We start from the raw sequence: 22,388 nt of genomic DNA, 5'->3' as shown, positions 1-22,388 counted from the left end.
TGGCCCTGCTCCTGCGCCCCAGCTGCCTCTCCCTATGCAGCAGCTGCCACTGAGGGATCTGTCAATAGACATGCTCTCCACCCTGCATACACTGGTATCCAAGATACAGAAGAGGATGGCGGCGATGCCGCTGCCTGCTCTCCCAGTGGCACCAGTGCTGACCGCCCCACTGACGGGGGTGGGGGGGGGGGGGGGGGAGGAGGGGAAGAATCCGCCATCCAAGAAGAGGAAGAGGCACCCACTGCATCCTTGCCACCCTTTGCTGCTGCTGCCGCCGCCGCCTCCTCCTTCACCACCATCCAGGTGAGACTGAGTCAGGCACAGTGATGACGATGGGCACAGACGACGGCAGGCTGGGGGACCTCCCGTTGCCTCCTCCCAGATACTCTTTGCCGGACGAGATGGGATCGTTCCATGCGATGATCTCCAGGGCATCGGAGCTCTTCCAGCTCATGCCGGAGGAGGCGGCGGACTTCTTACACCAGCACCGGTAGGCCAAGAGGAAGACCATCCTTTCAGTCCCGCTCTTGGATGACATTTGAGATGAAGGGCTGGCACTCATGAAGAAACCTTCTACAGCACCAGCGAAGCGGGACCACCTAGAGAAGAAGTACAGGGTGCCGGACTCTGTGCCTAAATGCTTGCAGGTCCAACCATCGCCGGACACTGATTTCTGCAGCGGCAAAGAAGTTGTCGGGCTCTGCGTCTTTGGCAGAGTCCACCCCTCCTGACAACGAGGGGAAGAAATTGGATGTGAAGGCGAGTTATCTACTCTGCTGTGACAACCATCAAGGGCGCCAGCGCGCTACGACCGGGGAGCTGTGCTTCAAGCTCTCACCTCTGCTGGACTTCCCCCCACCCCCCGGTGATAAGAGGTCGGATGCACTGGAGATTCTACAAGAGGGTGAGGTGGTGACTGACCACGCCATCACGGTGGCCACAGACCTCAGGGACGCAGGTTTCTGCCAGATGGGCAATGTCGTTTACCTTTGCTACAGTGGCTGGCTCAAGGCCAGCAACTTTTTTTTTTGATAAAACATTTTATTGGTTTGAGACAAGCACACTGTCAATACGAGTCATTGATTGTTTCCCACCGTTATTTCAGACATTTCAAAATTGAGTTCACTGCCCCTTCACAGGAGCTACATTCGATTTCCCCGCTTTATTGGTACCCTGGATGTCGAGGGGCGCCACATTCTCTTTTCTTATTTGCTCATACAGAGTCACCTTTCAGTGGGCGTCTTCCCATTTTTGCCATACCTTTTGCACCTTGGCCGGACATCCTCTGGCCGTTTAAACCCTGTGCTCCATTGCAACACAGATGTCTGTCGTCCATTGTCCATAACTCGGGGTCACCTACGATCCCCATTTCTGAGCAATGTTTCTTTTGATAAGTGCGGTAGTAGTGAACACAAACAGTTTTTCATATTTTGACAGTTCGACATCGTCTATTCCCAACAGTAGCAGCTTAGGATCTCTGGGGATCTCCTTACCTAGGACTCTAGATAATTTGTTGCAACAAGCGTCCCAGAATTGCTGAATGTGTGTGCATGTCCAGAGTATATGAAAGAAGGTACCTTCCTCTGTCTTGCATCGCAGGCAGGTTGGGTCATTTATCCTTCCTCGTTTGTAGAGAGCCACTCTAGGATAGTATGTAGTATCTTTAACTGTATCAGCCTGAGCCTTGACGATATGGCTACCTCCCTAGGAAACATCAGAGCTATGACCCATTCTTCCGGCAGTATTGTACCCACATCAGTCTCCCATTTGGTCTGTAGAGCTCGCAATTCTGTCGTGCCAAAGGAGGTTATGGCACTATACAGGACTGACGTCACTTTCTGAGTGATTCGCTCCGGGAAGAGGTTCCTTTCTGTTGGGGTGAATTTCGGCAATGCAGTCATATCAGGGAGATTGCCTTGTAGTGCGTGTTGCAACTGACTACGATATTGTTCAGTTTGGGGGAAGTGTGAGGTTGAGCGCCAGCACCGAGAATGGAATTACGATGCCCTCTCTCACGACGTCACCCATTGCTAGTGTTCCATGTTGGGACCAGAGCGGCCATTTGTAGAGATTGTATACACACGGGAGATTTCTGTTGTTCCACAGTGGTTGGGCTAGCGACAGGTTGTTGCCCCATCCCACAAATTTGTGTGCGTCCGTCCAGATTTGGGTTAGGTGTGTCTGCATATTGGAGACGTTTGATGTTGGACGGGCCCTTTTCCTATAAAGATATTGCATGACGGGGTTTTCAGGAGTGTCAATTTCTAATGTGCGGTTATGCGACGCCGATTTGTCCCCGTGCAATTGGTCATTTACAATTGTTAGTTGGCTGGCCCAATAGTATGTCTGTATCCGGGGAAGCCCTATTCCGCCCTCCCAAATGGATCTTTGGAGCGTGGCAAGTGCTAGGCGGGGGGGTGGGCATCATTCCACAGCAACTTTCGGATTGATTGATCTATTTTCCCCAAATACGTTCGGGGGGGACGTGAAGTTGGGCATTTTGTTATATGTATAGGAGTCTGGGCAGGGACATCATTTTAAAGAGCGCTGCTCTGCCTAGTAGCGTCAGGGGGAGGGATGCCCAGTGTTTGGAATCTTCCGCGAGTCTTGTCATCACTGGGTGTAAGTTTCTAGGTACATAGTCATTGAGATTATTTGTGACGAGTATACCCAGGTACTTGAATTGCTCCCTTTCAACCTGATAGGGGCATTGTGGGGGCATCGCCTGTTCTACCTGCCCTAGCGGGAACAGGATGGATTTAGCCCAGTTGACCTGTAGGCCGCTGAAGGCGCCATATTTTTGTAGCACTCCGGTCACTATGGGACAGGATCTTACTGGATCGTACAGATGTACAAGCAAGTCATCAGCACAGAGGGACACCCTGTCTTCCCAGCTTTCCGACCAGCGGAAGCCCTTCCATGTCTCATTGCCTCTCAATAGTATCGCGAATATCATGGCTGACAGAGGGCATCCTTGCCTGGTTCCCTTTCCTATTTCAAAGGGGTTTGATGTATAACCGTTCACCTTTGTGACTGCTGTTGGTGCTTTATACAGTAGTTTGACCCAGCTCATGAATTGGGGCCCAAATCCCGTTCTTTGCATTATCTCCCAGATCGCTTCCCAGCGTACCGAATCGAACGCCTTTTCAAAATCTACCGCCAACAGGGCTAGTGGGCCCTGAATGGTGGGCGCGTTTTCTATCGCCGTATGTAATCGGTGTATGTTCATGCGCATGGATCTTTGTGGCATGAATCCATATTGATCCAGGTGAATCAAGGTGGATATAATTGGCTGGAGTCGATTAGCTAGTGTTTTCGCTAGGATTTTGGTTTCGGTGTTGAGAGAAATCGGTCTATAAGAACTGCATCTATCCGGGGGTTTGTCTGTTTTCGGTATTACCACTATAGTGGCTTGTCTCGGGTCTCGTGGGAGGAATCCCTCGCTGTGGGAAGTTTCATACATTTTTAATAGATGTGGTGTAATGTTTGTATCCATTTTTTCCACACCTCTACCGGGAAGCCGTTGGGCCCTGGGGGGTTTTCCCGGGTTGGAAGTCCGCTATGGCTGCATACAATTCGTCCTCTGTGATATTCGTGTTCAGGAGGGAAGTTTGTCCGGGTGTCGAGAGGGAAGGTAACTTCCGCTAGGATTGTGGTATCAATGGGGGAGGTCGGTGCTTTGTAGAGCTCCCTATCATAGGAGGCGAACCCCTCCGCGATGTCCCGGTCCGCTGTTAAGAATGTGTCCCCCTGTGTCCTAATCGCCCTGACATGTCTGAGCCCTTCATCTCGCTTCTCCAGCCATGCCAGCATTGTGCCCGCTTTATCCCCCGTTTCGTACACTCTAGCCCGCATTGCTGTGTGCGCCTGTTTGGCGTTGTTGAGGGCGATGTTCTGTAGTTGTTTTTGTGCTAGTTGCAATGCCCGGAGAGATTCTGGTTGGCTTTGGGGATATATGGGTTGCCTCTGCCCTCTGCACTCGCAATTCCGCTTCCTGGATTGATTTAGCTTGTTTTTTCTTATGGGCCGCAATCCAGGAGATAATCTCCCCTTAATACCGGTTTATATGCTTCCCATACAGTTGTTGGGCTGCCTACAGAGTGTTCGTTCACTTCAAAGTACAATTCTGTAGTTTTTTGTACATGCTCCAACAGTTCTGGGAAACCCAGGTAGTAACTGTTCAGCCGCCAGGTAGGTGGGGGGGGGGGGGGGTCGGTCTATCGGTGTTGATGTCTATCATGAGTGGGGAGTGGTCTGATATGCCCATGGGTAGGAATTGCGCTGCACTTACTAGGTGTATTTCAGATTTTGGCAGAAAAAAGTAGTCCAGCCTTGATAATGAGGCATGTGCCCCAGATAGGAACGAGTATTCCCTCGTTTCAGGATGTAGGTGCCTCCACACATCTTTCAGTCCCATGGCATCCGTAAATGTGGCTAATTTAGTGCGCGTGGAGGGGGTTTCTCGCGCGGACATGTGTGCGATCAAGCTCCAGGTTCATTACCTCATTGAAGTCTTCCCCCCCCCACTATCACCAAGCTCGAGGGATCTGCAGTGATTACGGGTGTTAAGTCGTCGATTAGGGAGGTAAATAAGGTCGGTGGGGCATAAATGGCTAACATGGATATGGTGCGTCCCCAGAGAGTCCCGGTTATATGTACATATCTGCCTCCCGTGTCCTGTGCAACGGTTAACAGTTTGAAGGGCAATCGCCTGTGTATTAGGATCAGGACTCCCCGGGCCCTCATGGAAAAGCCTGAGTGAAATGCTATGCGGTAATTTGATTGCTTGAAAAGTTTGCAGTTCGTGCCCGCTAGGTGGGTTTCCGTTAGGAAGGCTGCGTCTGGCGCATGTCGATTTAGTTGTTGTAAAACAAGGCGCCTCTTAATGCTACTGCCCAGCCCGTTCACATTCCAGGTCATAATCTTAATGAACTTGGTATTATTCCTGTTGTTGGATTCCATCATATCAGATGGGCATTGGGCGTGGCGGGTTGTGCTGAGTGTGTCGTATGGTAGCGAACTTTATCTTTCCGGTGGGAGCCAGATCCCGACCTATAGTGTGCTGTAACTTCTGTGCCCGAGTGGAGCCACGGGCCATTTTAAAACAAGGAACTAAACAAATAACTTCTGATGCAATTTCAAACTCCCCTACCCACTCCCCATACCCCGCCCCAACATGAAGTATCTGTCGCCCGAACATTAGTCCGAGCTCGCCAATGGTTTGCTCGGAAACAGTTAACAACCCTTACAACTTCTACAACTGTTCCCACGTAACTGGGGGGGGTGCGTGTGTCCGAAACGGCCGCTATATATTTCCTCATCAGTGTCAAATACCTTGTTGCGTTGTTTCCATCGGATGCCGATCCTCCGTCATGGGTCCCGCCATTTTGGGTGATCGCTAGTGCCTTGTCTCCCGCCTCAGCCCTCCCCCACAAGTGGTGGCATAATGTCATCACGGTTCGGTGGCTGGTCCGGTAGGGGGTCTCTGGCCGGAGGATTTCCAGGAAGCGCGGGTCTGCTTCTTCGATTCGGTCTCCAGTCGCCATCTATGTGTAGTTCTGCCCACCTCCATGCCTCTTTAGGGTCAGTGAAGTGGACCGTCGTCCCTTTATGGAAAATTTTCAGTTGGGCCGGAAAGATTAGGCCATATTTGACAATTAGAGAGTGCAGCTGTCTTTTGATTTGCTCAAATGATTGCCTTGCCTTTTGCACTTCTCTTGTATAGTCCGGAAATATGGCAATTCTGGAGCCATTATGGGTGATCGAGCCCCTTGTGCGTGCCATTTGCAACAATGCGTCCCGATCTCTAATTCAGGAACCGTGCCACCACCGTGCATGGCGGGGATCCAGGCGGGGGACGCCCCGTGGGCACTCGGTGAGCTCGTTCTATCGAAGAATTTGGAGAAGCTCTTTTTGTCAAACAGGTCGATGAGCCATTGTTCCAGGAACAGTTCCATGCAGTCACCTTCGGCCTTCTCAGGCAAGCCTAGGATGCGTACATTGTTCCGTCTCGACCTGCCCTCTCCTTTGTCTACTCTCGCTTCCAATACCTCCAGGCGGGCCGTGGTTCTGTGTAGTTGCTGCTCCAGGCCCCTTAGTCCATCCTCCGTCCCAGATATACGCTGCTCAGCCTCACCGGTGCGGGACGTCAATTTTTGGAGATCATTGCGTAACAGCGAGACATCCACGCTTATCCCATCGATTTTCTGTTCCATGGAGGCACGGGAATCGGCGATCTCCGCCATAATGTCCTTCAGAGAGATTGCTCCTGTTTCCTCCTCCATTGTTTCATTGCAGTCCTGCTCTACTGGTGCATTCGCCGCGGCAGTGGTGAATTGATACATTTTGCTTTGAGTACCTGTTTTTCTGGATTTTTCTTTTCCCATGTCCGAGGTCTTTACACTGGAGTTTCTGCGTGACATGTGCTGCCAGTGAGTCCGGTGAACACCTTTTGATTTGTGTGGGGGCCAGTTAGGGCTTGGCACGGGGACAAGTCTTGGTCTGAGGCGCCTCAGGGTCTTCTTTTGCAGGCTTCTCCCTAACACTCATGCGGTGGCGCAGCCGTGATCACTGCCCCTTCGATCGGGCCTGTCCCTGTGTGCGTCCCCTCCAGGCGTAGCACTTGCTCTCTCCCGGACCGCCTGGCGGACGAGCGGGAAGCTTGCCACCCCCCCTCAACGGGACGGGCGTCGGGGTGGAGACGAGGCGGCCTTCCTCTCGTGGGCAACCCCCACGTAGCCCCGCTCCGTGCCTCACCGTCTGTTACTGTCCACCCGCACCCCCACCGCGTCGGGGGACGCCGCAGGTCCGCTCTCTGCACCTCTCGTCTCCTTTAGCCGGCGTCCGTTCACAATCTCGTATCTTTGCTGCGTAGGCAGGTTTACATCGGCACGTAGCCCGGCGCCATCTTGGAATCGCTCCCTCGGGACACTTTGGGGAGATCTCTGTCCTGCGGACGCCTCGCCGTCATACTTTTCGCTTCGATTTTCTCACAAAAGTTCGCAGCAGCGGTTCCCCTCGCCGATGGTGTGATTAATAATTGTCGTTCGACATGGATGGCAGGCAATTTAAGCAGGATGTATGTAGCGGGGCTGGGAGCTCGAAGGCTCACGTCCACATCGTTCGGTAGCTGGCCACGCCCCTTCAAGGCCACCAACTTTTGACAGGAGGTTCAGACAAGTGTTTTGGACATGCCGTTCAACAGAGATAATCTTTTCGGGAAGGCAGTGGCTGAGTCCCTACAAGCTTTCAAGGCGGTCAGACGGCACATGCCCTGGGCACGCTGAAGTAGCGGTGGCTGTCTTTTTGGTCCTCAGGAAGCAAGACTCCCCGATCTATGAAAGGTTACGGCGGGGCCTCCTCATTTTACCGACAACCCTCCAGCTCCTCGGCCCAGGAAACCAACAGAGGCTGCTCCAAGGCCTTCGGAGGAGGATGACTTTGTCGCCAGGGACCCCAAGGCAGCCTGTCTACCTCCAAGCAAGAATTAACCGACCAGGACGTCGGGCACCTACCCGTGCACCCCGGTAGGAGGCTGGCGGAATTTGTCAGCGTGTGGAAGACCATCTCCACCGACCGTTAGGTGCTGAATGCTCTCGCCCACAGACACTCTAGAGTCCAACTAAAGTGTCCCCAAATACCACCAGTGGCCGGCAGGAAAACCACATCCCTCAGCTGCTGCTTGTTAGGGAGAATTCTCTGTAAATGCTAATTTCCCAAACCTAGTGAGTCCCCCAGCAGCTTTGCTGGATTTTTGGGGTTTAATTTTTTCTCCTGCTAAGAGGAGACTCTTTTTCTCCCACTCTTGGACATGATTTGAGAATGTCCTTTGACTTTGTAATGTGTTTTATGGGCTATGGGGTCTTTTACTCCATAGGGCTTCATGTGTTTTTGGTAAGTGGTACACAGCACCCTCAGTGCAGTAACACAGGGGTGTCATAGTGGCCCCCAAACATAGACTCCATACCCTGGGACTGACTGTCTCCCAGGGCATGTAAAGTCACCATTGACTTTACTAGTCTTAAATTATGAACAGAACCAGTGCAAAACATCATATTGTGGAAGTACTGGTAGGGGTAATTCGATTGCCTCTGGGTCTGTTTTTCAAGGGGGCACTGTCCAGTCCACCCCCCTTGTCGAGTTTCTGGCTGGTGGCAGTGGTTACCACGCGAAATATTCCACCGGAATATTTCCTATGGGATTTTCCCATTCATTTTAAACACACCACTTTTTTGGTGCAATGTTAAAGATACCGCCGGGTTATTTATTTAATATTTATTCCCCGGTTGCGTCTTTTTGCCAGGACTCGGTTTTAAAATGGCGTTTGTGTTCGCCTCTGTAACTCCAACCCAAGTCGAGCCCTTTGTTCCACTTTTGGCGGGCTTCTGCACAGAAGCCTCCAAAAGTGGTGTCACTCTGTCTGGGTCTACAGGATGTGTGGGAGGGGGGGAAATAGGCACCCTGGACTCCGTTGACTCGGCAACGCAAGTTGCACTCTTGTGTGATTGGCCCAGTGGTGAGCCGCCCGGCTCACCACTTAGCATGTTTGAGTGACAGCTAGGACTGATGAATGGGGGTTTTCTGCATAAAAGCAGGGCTTTCGGGACTGGAACTTCAGAAGTCGCCACAGGACCTAAAGAATCCGAAGACTGAGAAGCTGAGCTGACCTGCAACGAAGACCCCACCGGTGGAGCCCTGCTGAACCGAATTCACTACTTCCCAACGACAGAGGAGATCTTCTTCCAGGATAGTCTTCTTCCTTTGAGCTGGTGAGGTTAACCAGTTCGCCTTTTTCGCCTTCCTGGATTGTCTCGTGGTCGAATCGCCCGTGCCAAGCACCCCGGCGGCCGGATAGCCACGCTTCACCACTACCACGAATAAAAGTGTAGTACCTTTTAACCGGGAAACTCTGCGGCTGGTTTCTTCCCTGGCAGTGCAACGACCTCCAGCTTTCCTCCACGTCGAGATCTTTTCTTCCCCTGGACGAAGCACCGACTTGCACCCGCTGCCAGGAACAACTGCCCCCGCTGGAGCTTTGTCACCATTTCAGGTACTCTGTCCCGCCTGCTCTGCCTTGCAACACTGTTCAAGGTGTCCTGTAAATCCTTGACTCTCTATCCTGGGGTGACCTCGGACCTGTTAACTAACTTTTCTGAACTGATCCAACTCCTTTTTGAACTATCTGCAAAGACTTTTAAAGTGTACTTCAACTGTGTGATCTTGGGCACATTGCGCCTTGCTCTCCAAGAGTGGGCCTGGCCTATGAACTTTTTTCTCTACAGTAGACCCTGCCTTTCTTGACTTGCTGTGGTTCTTTAAAAGTGTTGGTATTGTGTGTTTTACAATTTCTGCCTTTTCTCTCCCTTTTTAAATCATTATTGGAGTGCCATCTATGGTTAAGAGCTCATCTCTGTTTTGCTAAATAAGTGGTGCACTAACCTAGACTTGTCAAATAATTAATTAGGGAGGTGTATTTATTTCTAGTGACTGTGTTTGAATTTGCATGACATATTTGTGCCAGTGTATTTTTATAAGTGTGTTTTTAAATAATGATATACTTTTATACCAAAGCTCTGGTCAGTGTTTGCTTGTGCTACTGTCTCTTTGTACCTAATGTGTATACTCTATATACTGCCTAACTCTTCTTGAGAGAAGTCTGACTGCTCAGCCACAGCTACCAGGTAAATCTGGGTGGTAAAGACTGCTACCAATTGGGTTTACTGCTAACACCTGTAGTCTTAAGCTTTTTGCAGTGGTCCCTATGGGAGCTGCACAGGTTTCTGCCTAACACTGCTGGAAGTTTGGGTCATGCTAAAGAAAAGGGCGATGGAGCTAGTTCCAAAGCGGCTCTGGAGTTGTACTTCCTCGTGCGAAAGAAGACTGGGGGCTGGAGGCCCATTCTCAATCTGCGACAACTAAACAAATTCATAAAGTCCCAGGAGTTCCGAATGGTCACTCTTCAACACATGCTTGGACAGCTGCAAGAGGGAGACTTTCTGTTTTCGTTGGATGTGGAAAATGCGTACTTCCACATTCCCCTTCACAAATGACGCTGCAAGTTCTGCTCTTCGTCGTTCAGGGGAAGCATTACTAATTCAAGGCACTTCCTTTCAGGCTGAAGTCGCCGCCCAGAGTCTTCACCAAGTGCCTTCTGCGACTGCAAGGGATCCATGTCTACCCTAACTTGGACGACTGACTCATCTGGGCCGAATGGAGGGACATCGCAGTCGAAAACATGGCTAGGACGGTCCGCCTACTGACGGATCTGGGTTTATCGGTGAATTATGCAAATTCCTGCTTGACGCCATCGCAGGACGCGCTGTTCCTGGGATCCCGGCTCAACATGGTGTCATGCCTAGTGTCGCCGTCTGAAAAGGTGGTAGCGGCCTTTTTGGGCAAGGTGCAACGGCTGTTGTCTCTGAAGATCACCACGGTGAGGGCCATCAAGTCTCTACTGGGCATGATGATGTTGTGCATTTATCTGATCCGGCTCTGCAGGTTACGGATGCGCCCTCTGCAGGAGTTCCTCGACGCCCGGTGGATCCAGGTATCTGGAAGCTTCCAAGACAAAATCGCTCTCAACGGGGGGGGTTCCGTCGGGTGAGAAGGTGGTCGGGCGTGCGTTCGCATCTGACCGGAGGCGCGGATTTCGTTGCCCCACTGCACAAGGAGACGGTCATGACGGATGCTTCCCTGGAAGGATGGGGAGCCCACACCAGAAGTGTTCACGCAGGAGGCCTGTGGTTGCCGGAGGAAAAGACGCTGCATATCAACGTTGTGGAGCTTTGGCCGATGCTTTGGGCCCTAAAATGGTACCACCGTCCCTCAAGGGCAAGGTGGTGCAGGTCTTCAGACAATACCACCACAATGTTTTACATCAGGAAACGGGGGGCACCAGATCCCCAGCGATCTCCAAAGAGGTGCAGGATTTATGGCACTGGGCCGTCGCCCAGGGGATGTTCCTCATTCCGTTTCATCTGGCAGGAGTACAGAACATGGTCGCCGAGACTCTGAGCAGGGAGCTTCACTCTTGCCACGAGTGGGAACTTTGGCAGGACCTAGTGGAGAACCGTTTGCTCAAAAGGGGGCAATCCCCAGATCGACTTGTTTGCGATGGCCACCAACTGCTGGAGGTTTGCCAGCAGGTTCCCCCAGCGGGAAACATGGGGGGCTAATTCTCATTCCCTTGAGAAGGCCTCTTTCTGTATGCGTTCCCTCTGTTGCCATTGTTGCTTCGAGTCATCAGTCAACTCAGACGGTGCTGGATGACCATCGCACCGGCTTGGCAGAGGCAGATCTGGTACCCGCACCTTCTCAGCATGTCGACGTCCCCACCAGTCAAGCTGCCAGTGGTCGTAGATCTTCTCGTCTGGGAAGGAGGTGCCATTCTTCACCACGATCCAGAGTGTCTGAACCTGAAGGCCTGGCTCTTGCAGTGCTAGAATTTGGTGGCTACGATCTCCCAGCGGACTGCACGGAAGTTCTCGCCAAGGCTAGGGCATCGTCTCATTTGAAATGCTACGGACTCCAGTGGAAGAGATTTTCTATTTGGTGCCGATCCCAGAAGATCGATCCTCCTGAGAGTCACAGCACCTCAGCTACTTCATTATTTGCTGTCGTTGGCCAAATCGGGGCTGGCTAATGCCTCATCTGATGGCTATCTCCCGCTACACCTTATCCCCAGGATGACCCTCCTTGTGGTCGCACCGGTTGGTCAAGGAATTCGTCAAAGGATCATTCTGCTTGTTCCTGCCGGTGAAGGCTCCGGCCCCGGCATGGGAGCGCAATGTGGTACTTACTAGGCTCATGGGACCCCCGTTCGAGCCTATGCATTCTGTTCCACTCAAGTTTCTGGGGTAAAAAATGGCTTGTCTCATGGCCATCACCTCTGCACTACGAGTGGGTGAGATCCAGGCCCTCTCCTGTAAACCACCTTACTTGACTTTCCACAAGACGAGAGGATACACCCCTCCTTGATGCCCAAGATGCCGTCTGACTCATCTAAAGGAGTTCTCGGTGTTGCCTGTGTTTCCGACGCCTTTGTCGTCGGCTGAAAGGACTTCGCACTCGCTGGATGTGGCTAGAGCGCTAAAGTTTTGTGGTCCACACGAAGAGTTTCCGGAAAACGTCTCAGCTCTTTGTGAACTTTGGTCCTGTGAACCATGGGAAGGCCCTGTCCAAGGCTTCCATTTCCCAGTGGCTCTACGGCTGTATCGCCTACTGTCACCGGTTGGCAAACCGACCGCTGCCTGGCCGTCCGAGAGCCCATTCCACCAGGACAATCGCTGCTACAATGGCGTTCCTGCCTGGTGTGCCCCTGCTGGACATCTGCAGGGCTGCTACGTGGAGGCCGACGCACACCTTCATGAAATTCTACTGCGTCGACGGATTCCAAGGAGGAGTCCAGAGTCAGCCAAGCAGTGCTGCGCAACCTGTTCGCTTGAAGGTGAGCCTGGTGAGGAGGTAAGAGATGCTTATCCTGAGCCTTGACACCGCCAGTGGTTGTGCATGTGTGTACTGCTATGTATTTATTCATGAGCATGTGAATCCACGCCAGACCCCATGCTGGAGAAGGAATAAGTTACTTACCTGTAACTGTTTTTCTCCAGCATAGGTCTGGCATGGATTCACATGCAAACCCAACCGCCTATCCCCCCTACGGCTCTTCTCTTGGGCCTACTGCCACTTTACATGCTACCAAATCTTAAGATGGCTGCCTGGGGAGGGGCTTAGGTAGAGGCCGGTCATTGGCTGAGGGCAGTATGACCCGGAGCTCAGTGATTGGTTGTTAGGAGAAAGACTGTTACTCATGAGCATGTGAACCCATGCTGGAGAACAACAGTTACAGTTAAGTAACTTGCTCCTTATCCATCACGGATATCTTGCTTGAAATTCATAAGCATCCTACCTTCTTCAGTGTGCTTCCTTATGTAAAATGTGTTTTTCCTGTTTAAAATATTTTATGAAAAGCTGCACAGATTTTCTTTTTTTGGAGGGTTAATTGTTCTTTTTGTTCAGTCCCCACTCCTTAATGCTTATGGGGCAATTGTTTGTTTTTGCGTTGTTGTAAACAGTACATTTTTGGTCAGTAATAATCCCCCCCCCCCCCTCCCTCCAAGGGTTAGGACAGTTTTGCTCAAGTCCATCTAAGGGCTTAGTAAAACCATTCAACTGAGGCAGTACAATACTCACTCTTAGTATAAGGCTGTACCACTCGCGTTCATGGTAGCGTAGACCGAGCAGCCAGGCTTATCTTAGGAGGTAGAGAGGGATGTAGAATCAGTACAAACGAAATTGTAATACAAATGATCCAAAGAAACACTTTATTTAAATAAAAGTAGGCCCAGATAAATCTAGGGGTAAGTAAGCACTAAAACACACTATAGTTGAAAGTACACAGACCCAAGTATAGACCTTATTTTAAATACTTAACAGTAGTTCTAGGGAAGTCGAAACCTTTTCATACACTAGTGTATAGGTCTAGCCTATCATTGGGGAGTAAAAAAACCAATGGTTACTTTTTATAATTACCTTCAGTAATGCAAGGGCCGCAGACCCTTCCAGTTGCATAATGATTCTCGGTACAAATCACTTAATCAGTCAACTGGACAATATACTTTTGGTCAATAGTTGAACACTTATTCTAGGTGCAGTAAAAACCTAGAACTAGTGATAAGTTATACTAGGTGAGTATAACCGAAGGATGTAATATACAATTGCAGGTGCTTTTGAAATCGGCGAACCCCAGATTGAGGGAAGCAGTAACTCTTGTAACTTATTTTGGATGCCACACAGCTAACACAAGGTAAGTAAAACCCACATACTTTAATTTCACAATGGAGGGGAAATTAAAACCCAATGTTACACTTTTTCTGAATGACTGTTATTCTAGTTAGGCAACAACCTAATGTAGACTTATTCTGGACAGGATAGCAGCAAGTCAGGGGAAGCAAGACCCAGTTGGGGGACACTCGTACAATTATCCTCGAAGGACTAATTTGGTGATACCAACACTTTACTTTTGGGAAGAGACACAACCTAATCACAGGAGGGTAAAATACATTCACATCTATTTTCTATTAGGCTGGCAAAACATTTGCTAAGGAAGAAAAGATGTTAACCATACTTTTAAGAATAGTGCATCACACATTCAAGATCAGTAAAAACTTGTGCAACTGTTCACTCTTAGAATAACAGTTACCAACCAACTCTTTACAAGTAAGTTACTTTTAAACACTTCTTTTCTAGGCAGAAGTCCCACTCCCTTGAAAGTTTTTCCCTTATTCTTGGAGCATGAGTGTTCTCAGTGGCAGAAGAGGGGTAGGAGTAGTGACCAATGGGCAGTGTCAGAATAGGTTCTTTAGTAGCACAAGTCAGAGTTCTTTAGAAAAACTGGGCAAACAAGTGAGCATTTCACTTTAGAATTGAGGGTCCAGGGGCTTCACAGAAGACAACATAGCAGGATTCTAGCAGTGGGACTGGGTGCACTGGATGAGAGGCCTCCCGATCACAGAAAACAACCCACAGCTCCATGGAATCCAGCTGTATGCGGCTCTGCGGATTTAGCGCCTTTTCAAGGAGCACAGAAGAAGATGGAAAATCATGGTTGGATTCTCGTCATTACAAAGGTCCAGCACTCTGGTGAGGGGGCTTTTCAGACTCTGTTCGTGTCTCTGGAGATCCACCAGGATGCCCTTGAAGTTTCAGCGAGATTCGGAAGACCGTGCACCGCACAATGGTTTGAGGTCCCAGTTATTGGGGTATTGCAACAGCGCAAGGTCGCAGCAACATTTGGGATGGCTCAAAATGCAGGTCTTCTTGAGTCTAGTGGGTGTTGCCAGGCTCTGGGTTGGGGTCATCCTTTTCAGAGTCCCTGTGTCGATTGGAAGGATGGGCTACAGCAGGCTCCGGTCACAGAGCAGGCTTTCTGGTCGCAGGAAATTGTCTCGGCCGCTTTTCCTTCATCTTCTTCTTCGGTTCCAGTGGTCGACTTTTCTTCAGCTTCCATGTTCGCAGCATTTATCAGGAGCTACAGCACATCATCTGCATGCTCTCCCCGCATTTTACAAAAAGGGGTGGTCTGGTTGTCCAATCAGGACAGCCAGCCCGCCACTGGGATTTGTTCCCATTCAAGCAAGGTTTAAGACAAAGGGCTGTGGAGTTTTGGACTCCTCCCTCACTTCCTGTTCTCACAGACAGGCTGGAGCCTGGGTTGGGAGTCCAGGGGACTCCCGCCGAAGACAAAAATCACACAAAGGAATTTCCTGCTCTGGATGTCAAGGGAAGGAACAAGAAGCAACAAACACTAAAATGGTGAAAAAAGACTAGGCCATTTTGTTAACAATTGACACCCTTAGGGCCCTTTACTGCAGCTGTGAACACAGCCCACGGTAAAGGTGCACCAAATTAATACAAGGCATCACTGCCACCAGCCATTGAAGGTAAGCTTGTCACTATAACAGAATTGTTAGTTTTAATGTGAAAGGGGATACATTGCATCTCCAATTAGTGTTGGTGAGTCGGGCACTCCTTATTTTTACAGTCAATTGTAATTAATGTTAATTCAATATTATAAGTTTGGGGTGCAAACCCACTATAGAAGGTGCTTCCGTGATACTGCACCTGAAAGAACCAGAAAGATAAAGACCTTGGCCGTGTGGCCAGCGGTGCGGGCTGCACCCCCTTATTCCACTACTCAGTGGCGTAGTTCAAAAATAATCATAGAAAAAATTCTTGAATTGATTCCGTTTTTCCAAGAGAAATTTTTAATAAATCAAACTTCATTCGCTTGCTTTAAATCAAAAATAAATTATAATGGCAGAATTCATCACATCTGCGGCCTATGCATTTCAGGTCGAAAAACCCTTCTTCAGGGCCTGTGATTACACCTTTTCTTATAATACTCGGTCTCAACTGTCTTCACATAATTCCATATTGCAAACAAATCAACATTGCATTAAACAAACACAAATATCATAATTCACCATCAATAAAACATTTGCATATCAACATATCAGATGCATATGTCAAAGAAGGAAAAACACAGTAGCAATAATACATTACCCCATTTCCATTCGGATGATGCAAATCCCATGAACCATGTCAAGGTCGGAAATTGGTGAAAATAAAAAAAAAAATTATAACAGAAAACGAAAAAATAATGTAAAATCATAATAGAGAAAAAAAGAAAGTAATCATCAGTGCGGTGTCCACAGTATACCTCAATGTATCCATAACAATATTTAACTCTCAATACGTCTGCCAAAACGGTATCACTAACCTTCAAAACGTCAGAGCTCAAAGAAAAACCAGCACGTCCACCCGTGCGGAAAGAATATCTGATCAGCAGTCGTCTCTGTAATGAGAACTGCCGCGTGTTAGTTAATACATTCCGGCTACTAATTCAAAACAATACAATGTCTTCAAGTGCACCAGTTACTTACATATTTCGTTAACCAACTATATTCTTCAGGACCTAGTTGGTCCGACTGTATGCCTGCCACTTTCCCATGCGATCATGTCCGCAGGAGACTAACGCATGCAACTCGGTCTCTGTAATGCGATCGAGCGCGTATAAGTACACTTAAGTTATTCTGCGTGCTATCCTATTTGTGTTCGCATTCCATTTCACTTACTTGTAACTAGAATAGCAGCAATCTGCCAGAGCTGAGCGCATTGACGCTTCCTCGGATATGTCTGGAGAAAAGTGTTGTGGCAGCAACCTGTTGCTAATGCAACCATTGCTTTGTATAGAGCGGCCATTTTAGATTCGAACAAATGACTAGCTTTCCTCTCGCTTGTTAGGCAACCATATTGGAACGATGTGGTAATAGGTTAACCCTAATGTTGTAATAAAACGGAATTCATTCCAATCCGTTAAAGACGTAACAATGCTTATGGACAAAATTGCCACATTGTGGTAAAATAAAAATTGTCAAAAATTAATAAAGCTAAAACCACAATAATAATAATGAAAAATAAATAATAAAAATAATGAACATAAATATCAAAACCAAACAGAATAAACGAAAATAAAGATCAAAGATCCATCAAAATGCAAGAAGCATTTCCCTTCCTGTATTCATACTAATGTGCCCAAATATTAACATTTCAGTGTTACTCAACCATAAAACACAATAGAATTGTTCATAAAATACAGCTCAGATCTAGCTCCTCGTTCATTCCATCTGGAGCGATCGACCCCATCCTTTCTATCCATTGCGCCTCTTTCTGGGCTCTCAATTTCTTCATGTTTCTGTTTTGGCCTTTGGTTGGTATAACTTCCAGAACTGCAAACTTGAGTTGAGCGACAGTGTATCCACTGTCATGAAAATGTCTTGCTACTGATGATGCTCTGTTGTTGAGTCTGATACATGATTTATGTTCATTAATGCGAACCCGTGCTTTGCGTGCGGTTTCCCCTACATGATACTGGCACAACGGCACTTGATGGCATATATAACGTTCTCTGATACATTGCATCTCCCCCAGCGCTCCACATAAGGTAGGGTGTGCTGGTTTCACAGAATAAAATGTAAAAGGGATCCAAAGATCCTTTCTACCCATGGGAACTGTAGTTCACTCAAGGTTATAGCACAAGAGAGTTTAAAGGGGAGTCCCCATGCAACCCAGCAGCAGGCACTTATTGCCAATAGGTTGTTAAAGAGGATCTCTTTAAAAAGACACTATGGAGAGTCTTAAAAATGACACCCATAAAGATTTAAAGATTATGTGAGTGTGGAAAAAGGTTTCCACTCACTGAGGTATTCTGGAAAGATATCCCACTAATAAAGCAAAAAGTTCTGGGGTTGAACCAGATCAGGAAGATTTACCAGTTCTTTGAAAATCTTACCTAACAAAAAGTAAAATATGCACACATCATTGCTCTTCCAAGTTCTCTCCCATTGCCACACACTCTGACTTGCTCAGTCGTTTTCTCTGCATTGGTGGGCTTGGGCATTTGCAGAAGCCTTAGCCATTCACATATTTTTCCTTAATTTTGAGATGATTTGTGACTTAAAGAGAATTCCCTTCTCAGAAGTGTTGAGGTCCCTTGTGTAAGTGTTTTAATCGTTTATTGGGCTTCATGAAGGTGCCAGAATTGAGACCTAGGATTCCAATGATACTTATTCCGAAACTGATGTTTTCCAAATAGGACTGCAAAAACACAAATTCACTGGTATCTTTTATCTCCTAGATCCCGGACAGAAAGATTGCAATGAAATGGCGGTTTAAGTCTTGGCCTGCTGGTAAGTGTTGATGAAATCTGTGTGGCTTGAACAGATTGCGCTGTATTTGCAATGAGTAACCACATCCTCCCATAGTCATTTGTCATCGGCCGTGCAGATTAGAATCTACAAGAACACATTTGACAAATGCTGCAGTGAACAATGTTTACTTTAATAGTTTAATTAAACCTAGTTCTGGTTTCATGAGTTATGTGAAGCCAAACTTCAGCCGTTGTTTTTTACTGTTTATAAATACTGCCAATTTGAGACTTGCGTGAGATTTCAAAACGTGTGCCCCTGTGATGATATTCATTGTTGGATTGCTAATCTCCCTTTTGATATCATGTGGGAGTTTTCGGTTGGGCACAGCATCTTTTAGATTGCCATGCTTTGGCTGTGCTCAATTGTTTGGAGGAGTTTGGGTGGGGGTGGCGGGGTAGGAAAGGTTTCCTGAAACAATCCTCCATTTGGGTGCCTCCACTAGCATTTCACGTGTCTACTTCAACATAGAGCAGCTCCTTACATGGGTGCATTTTTAGTGTTTTAAGCCAAAGACTAAGCGAAATGGAGGAATGTCAGGATAAAAGCCTCTTCTCCAGGATATGATGTTTTGAATAATACATTCTTTGAGGGAAGAGCATGTATGAAACCTCTCCATGAGGAATAGACTGTCTCCAGAACAGGTTGTTTTTCGGAAGGCTTGCCTACACCATCCGTTCTAACATCCAAAATGAACAGCTGTGCCTACAAAATGTTTGGTTGGGCCTCTTGCTTTGGCAACCTCTCGTTTTGGATTTGGGTTTTATAAAGCGTTCAATTGCCAAAGGTATTGCAACGCTGACTCGGTGGCCTTCAGGATAGAAGTATTGCTGTGGGAAGAGATGTTTTGCAGCAGCAGTGGAAAGAGAGGTAGTTGGTGTTAGTAAGCAACGCACCAGGAAGTGAATTCTTTAAAGTGGGAGTGAGTGCAGAGAAGGAGTAACCTCTTGACTAGAGTATCACATCTTTGATCAGGCGCATAGCAATAGGAGAAAGCAGTTGGCGTGTAGGTGAGAAGTCATTTTGAAGTTTTAGGAAGGAGAGTGGGGTTTTTATAAATTAACAATGAAGAATGCATCGATCCTTGGGCTGGCAACAAGTGAATCGATGAGAGCCTGGCCGTAATATTAAAATGGTGACTAACTACAAAGGCCAGTAGGGCTGTGGAATTCTGTAGTAGAACTGGAGCCATGGTTCCCTCTAGCCAGGCAGGGCCATGTATTAAACTCCTGTAATCTAGATCAAATGGTAGGATTTCGGAGACGGAGGGTCCGGAGACAGCAGGGATCTAGGGCAGGGACCATGGGCATGTGCTTTTTATATTCCTTTTTTCGAGTTTTCGTAGCAAAGAAGCATCCACTGATTGATCAGCTCCACAAAGTCAAATCTGAATCTTCTGTTGCATGCCGAGGTGATAATGGGCACACTGAAGCAGTCCCCCGATGTGGGCATCTGTCCTACTCTTACTAGCTCGTTTTCCCAGTGTTCAGCTTTAGGTGATTCCCTGCCATCCAATGGTTACGGCTCTTCTGCAAGATCCTGGCAACACCCGAGAAGAATCTGTGTCTCTTGTGCATCATAAGCATTTTATTGAAAGTTTTCATGAGATTTTTCCACACCTCTATGGTAAGGGATGTGATGCCATTAATCAACCCCCCCTCAAAAAGATGCACCAAACTCTTGGGGGGGGGGGGGGGGTGGGGGTAGTAGCTATGGCAGGAAAGTCCAGCTTTACTCGAGGTCGGTTGGGAGGGGGGGGGGTCCCAATATTCTCCCAGAGAGAATACACTGTATAAATATCATACATGTTTTTTTTTTAAAATAGGGTTACACGTTAAACACCAAGTTCACTAGGTGTGTGGTAATTTGGACTGTTATAGTTTGCTGTTTGGGTTACTACAGAATCGCATGCCCCTCTTCAGTGTATAGTCTTCCCTCAGCCCATGTTACCCCAAAGGGCGAAGGAGTATCTCTTGTCTGTTTTACCTTTATGATTGGGATCACTGTTGGTTTGTGGAACTGTAAGGGCCGAGTAAGTGGTTTCACTACTGCCCACCCTTGCATTCCTGCAGTCATTTTGCCACAGTAGCGCACTGAAGTTAGTCATTTGGGCACTGTGTTCCTCTCATACCTGCAAATGTTACTCACTGTAGTAACTCTTCATGGTCCAATGAGCGAATTCTACTATTTCAGTCAAGTGCATGGGACTCCAACCCATCCGTTTTTAACTAAGGGGCTTCTACACCCTTGCCAGGTAGCGTTCCTTTAATTACCACTATCCTATATAGCCCCTTTTGGCTGCAGTTTTTATGCACTACCCTATGTTTGGATGGTATTGTACTGTAATACTTGCATGGGCTCAGTTATTTGCAATGTGCCGCCGTTTATTATAATTGCTAAATTCAAGGAGCATAGTATACGGAAGAGAATTTAACCTGTTTTATGCCATTTGCATCTAAATATTGTATTGCATATTTTGCCTTTGTAGGACATCAGGCCGAGATCACACTGCTGTTTCATGACAAGGGCGGAGAGACTGACCTCCAACTGGATGGGGTGGGGGTTCCTTCCAGCGAAGAAGCTATGACCAAGGAAGGCTGGAGGCGGCACTACTTTGAGGCCATTCGGCAGACATTTGGATTCGGAGCACGATTATTTTAAGACCTGGCTGTTTATTTAATTTTTTAAACCTGAAATTCTCCCTGTGGATTGAAATTTATTTAACTTGTCCTGCATCTTCTTGCTTTCTTTGGTGGCTTTCTGGATGAAGAATCCTGCAAGAACAGTTTCCCTCGGGGAGAGGGCAGAGAAAGGCTAACCCTCCCCCTCACAGGCCTACACGTTCACGTCCTTTGTGAGAAAAGGAGTTGGTGAAACTTTTGGATTTTGTAGTTTAGCTTGAGAACACAGTTTGTATGTGGGATTGTGTGTCTTGATGTAGGGGGGGTGATGTACAGTGTCGCAGAGTTACGGGATACAGTGTCTACCACCGTGCCTGCAACGGAGAACACTATTGGATCGTAACCTTTTTAAAACAAAATAAAATATGTTTGCAATGTCCCCCCACTTGTGCCTATTTCCAGTGCTGATGTTTAGTGTTTGTGACATGCAACATGCTGCTGGAGGGAACATCTGTGGAAGTACTGCTTGAAAGGAAGAGTCCAAGCACCAACAGCCTTCAGAAAGCTACCAGTTTCCTCTAGAAGAGTGATCTGGTGACAAGCTCGCGTTACATATTTTCTGCTGCCAGTGTGCAGATTGTGTTCTAAATAATGTAACATTGATAAATGGGATTTGAAGTCCAACACTGAACAGACCTCTTTGAACCGGAGCCCTCAGGACAACCGTGAGTCGTACGGGCTCTGGTAAGGCTTAAGCACTAGGGTGCCAATGTGTATTTCATTATGTTGCTCTGTTGGAGAGGGACCATTGCATGTGTTTGTTCTATATCATATGTTTTTATGTCATTATTTGTGCCTAAACGCTCCCCACTTTTCTTTCATGCCGTTTGGGAGATGTTTTCCTTTTCTGAATCACTTGTCTGTCTGGTGTTAGGTTGGTTCCTCCTGAGGTCATATCTCCTGGCGTAAAACGGGGGGGGGGGAAGCTGTATTGACATGGTAGCGCGTAGGCACGCGTAGGCACTCGCCAGAAGCTAAACGTATGACTCCACGCACTCTCCTAGAGTGGCCCGCCAGTCTGTGCGGCGTGTGGGCGCAGGCGCTATGCACCGTTGTCTGGCGGGTGCCCTGTATAGAATGCAGTAATCTGCCTCCAGCGAGCCTCAGAGGTGCAAGTCCCGCGTTTACTACCCATGCAGTTTATTCGCGCCACGCAGGTGCTCTTGTTTAAGAAGTTGCATTGTGTAGACCTATTCCTTCTATACATACACTCTGGGCCAAGCTGGCCATGGATTTCAATGGGTTTATAGGTCTGTACATCGCTTAATTGAACTTTTCATTTAAATAAAAACAAATCTTTGTCACTCCCAAAAATAACATTTTTTGGTAAGCTTTTCTTCCGGCCTAATTTCTACGTACACTAATCGCCAACACATCTGTTTACTTTTGTTTCATTGCTCTCTTGACTGGGAGTGCCATCTAGTGGATCCTTGTAGAGTTG

At 47.9% G+C, this 22,388-nt stretch overlaps 1 protein-coding gene across 1 annotated transcript in view; it reads left to right on the top strand.

Moving 5' to 3' along the window:
* AHSA1 (activator of HSP90 ATPase activity 1) overlaps window positions 1–21,326 on the top strand; it is a 164,108-nt gene extending 142,782 nt beyond the window's left edge. The window contains exons 8-9 of the mRNA XM_069637993.1: window positions 18,197–18,248; window positions 20,755–21,326. Coding sequence (XP_069494094.1) covers window positions 18,197–18,248; window positions 20,755–20,927 — 225 coding nt within the window. The 3' untranslated portion in view covers window positions 20,928–21,326. The remainder of the gene's footprint in view (window positions 1–18,196; window positions 18,249–20,754) is intronic.
* The last annotated feature ends 1,062 nt before the right edge of the window (window positions 21,327–22,388 follow it).

Source organism: Ambystoma mexicanum, chromosome 14 (genome assembly GCF_040938575.1).
Source record: "Ambystoma mexicanum isolate Mex_15411 chromosome 14, UKY_AmexF1_1, whole genome shotgun sequence".
Taxonomy (NCBI): Eukaryota; Metazoa; Chordata; class Amphibia; order Caudata; family Ambystomatidae; genus Ambystoma; species Ambystoma mexicanum.
The sequence above is the reverse complement of the archived record's forward strand: the minus strand, read 5'-3'. Positions and strand labels throughout refer to the sequence as shown.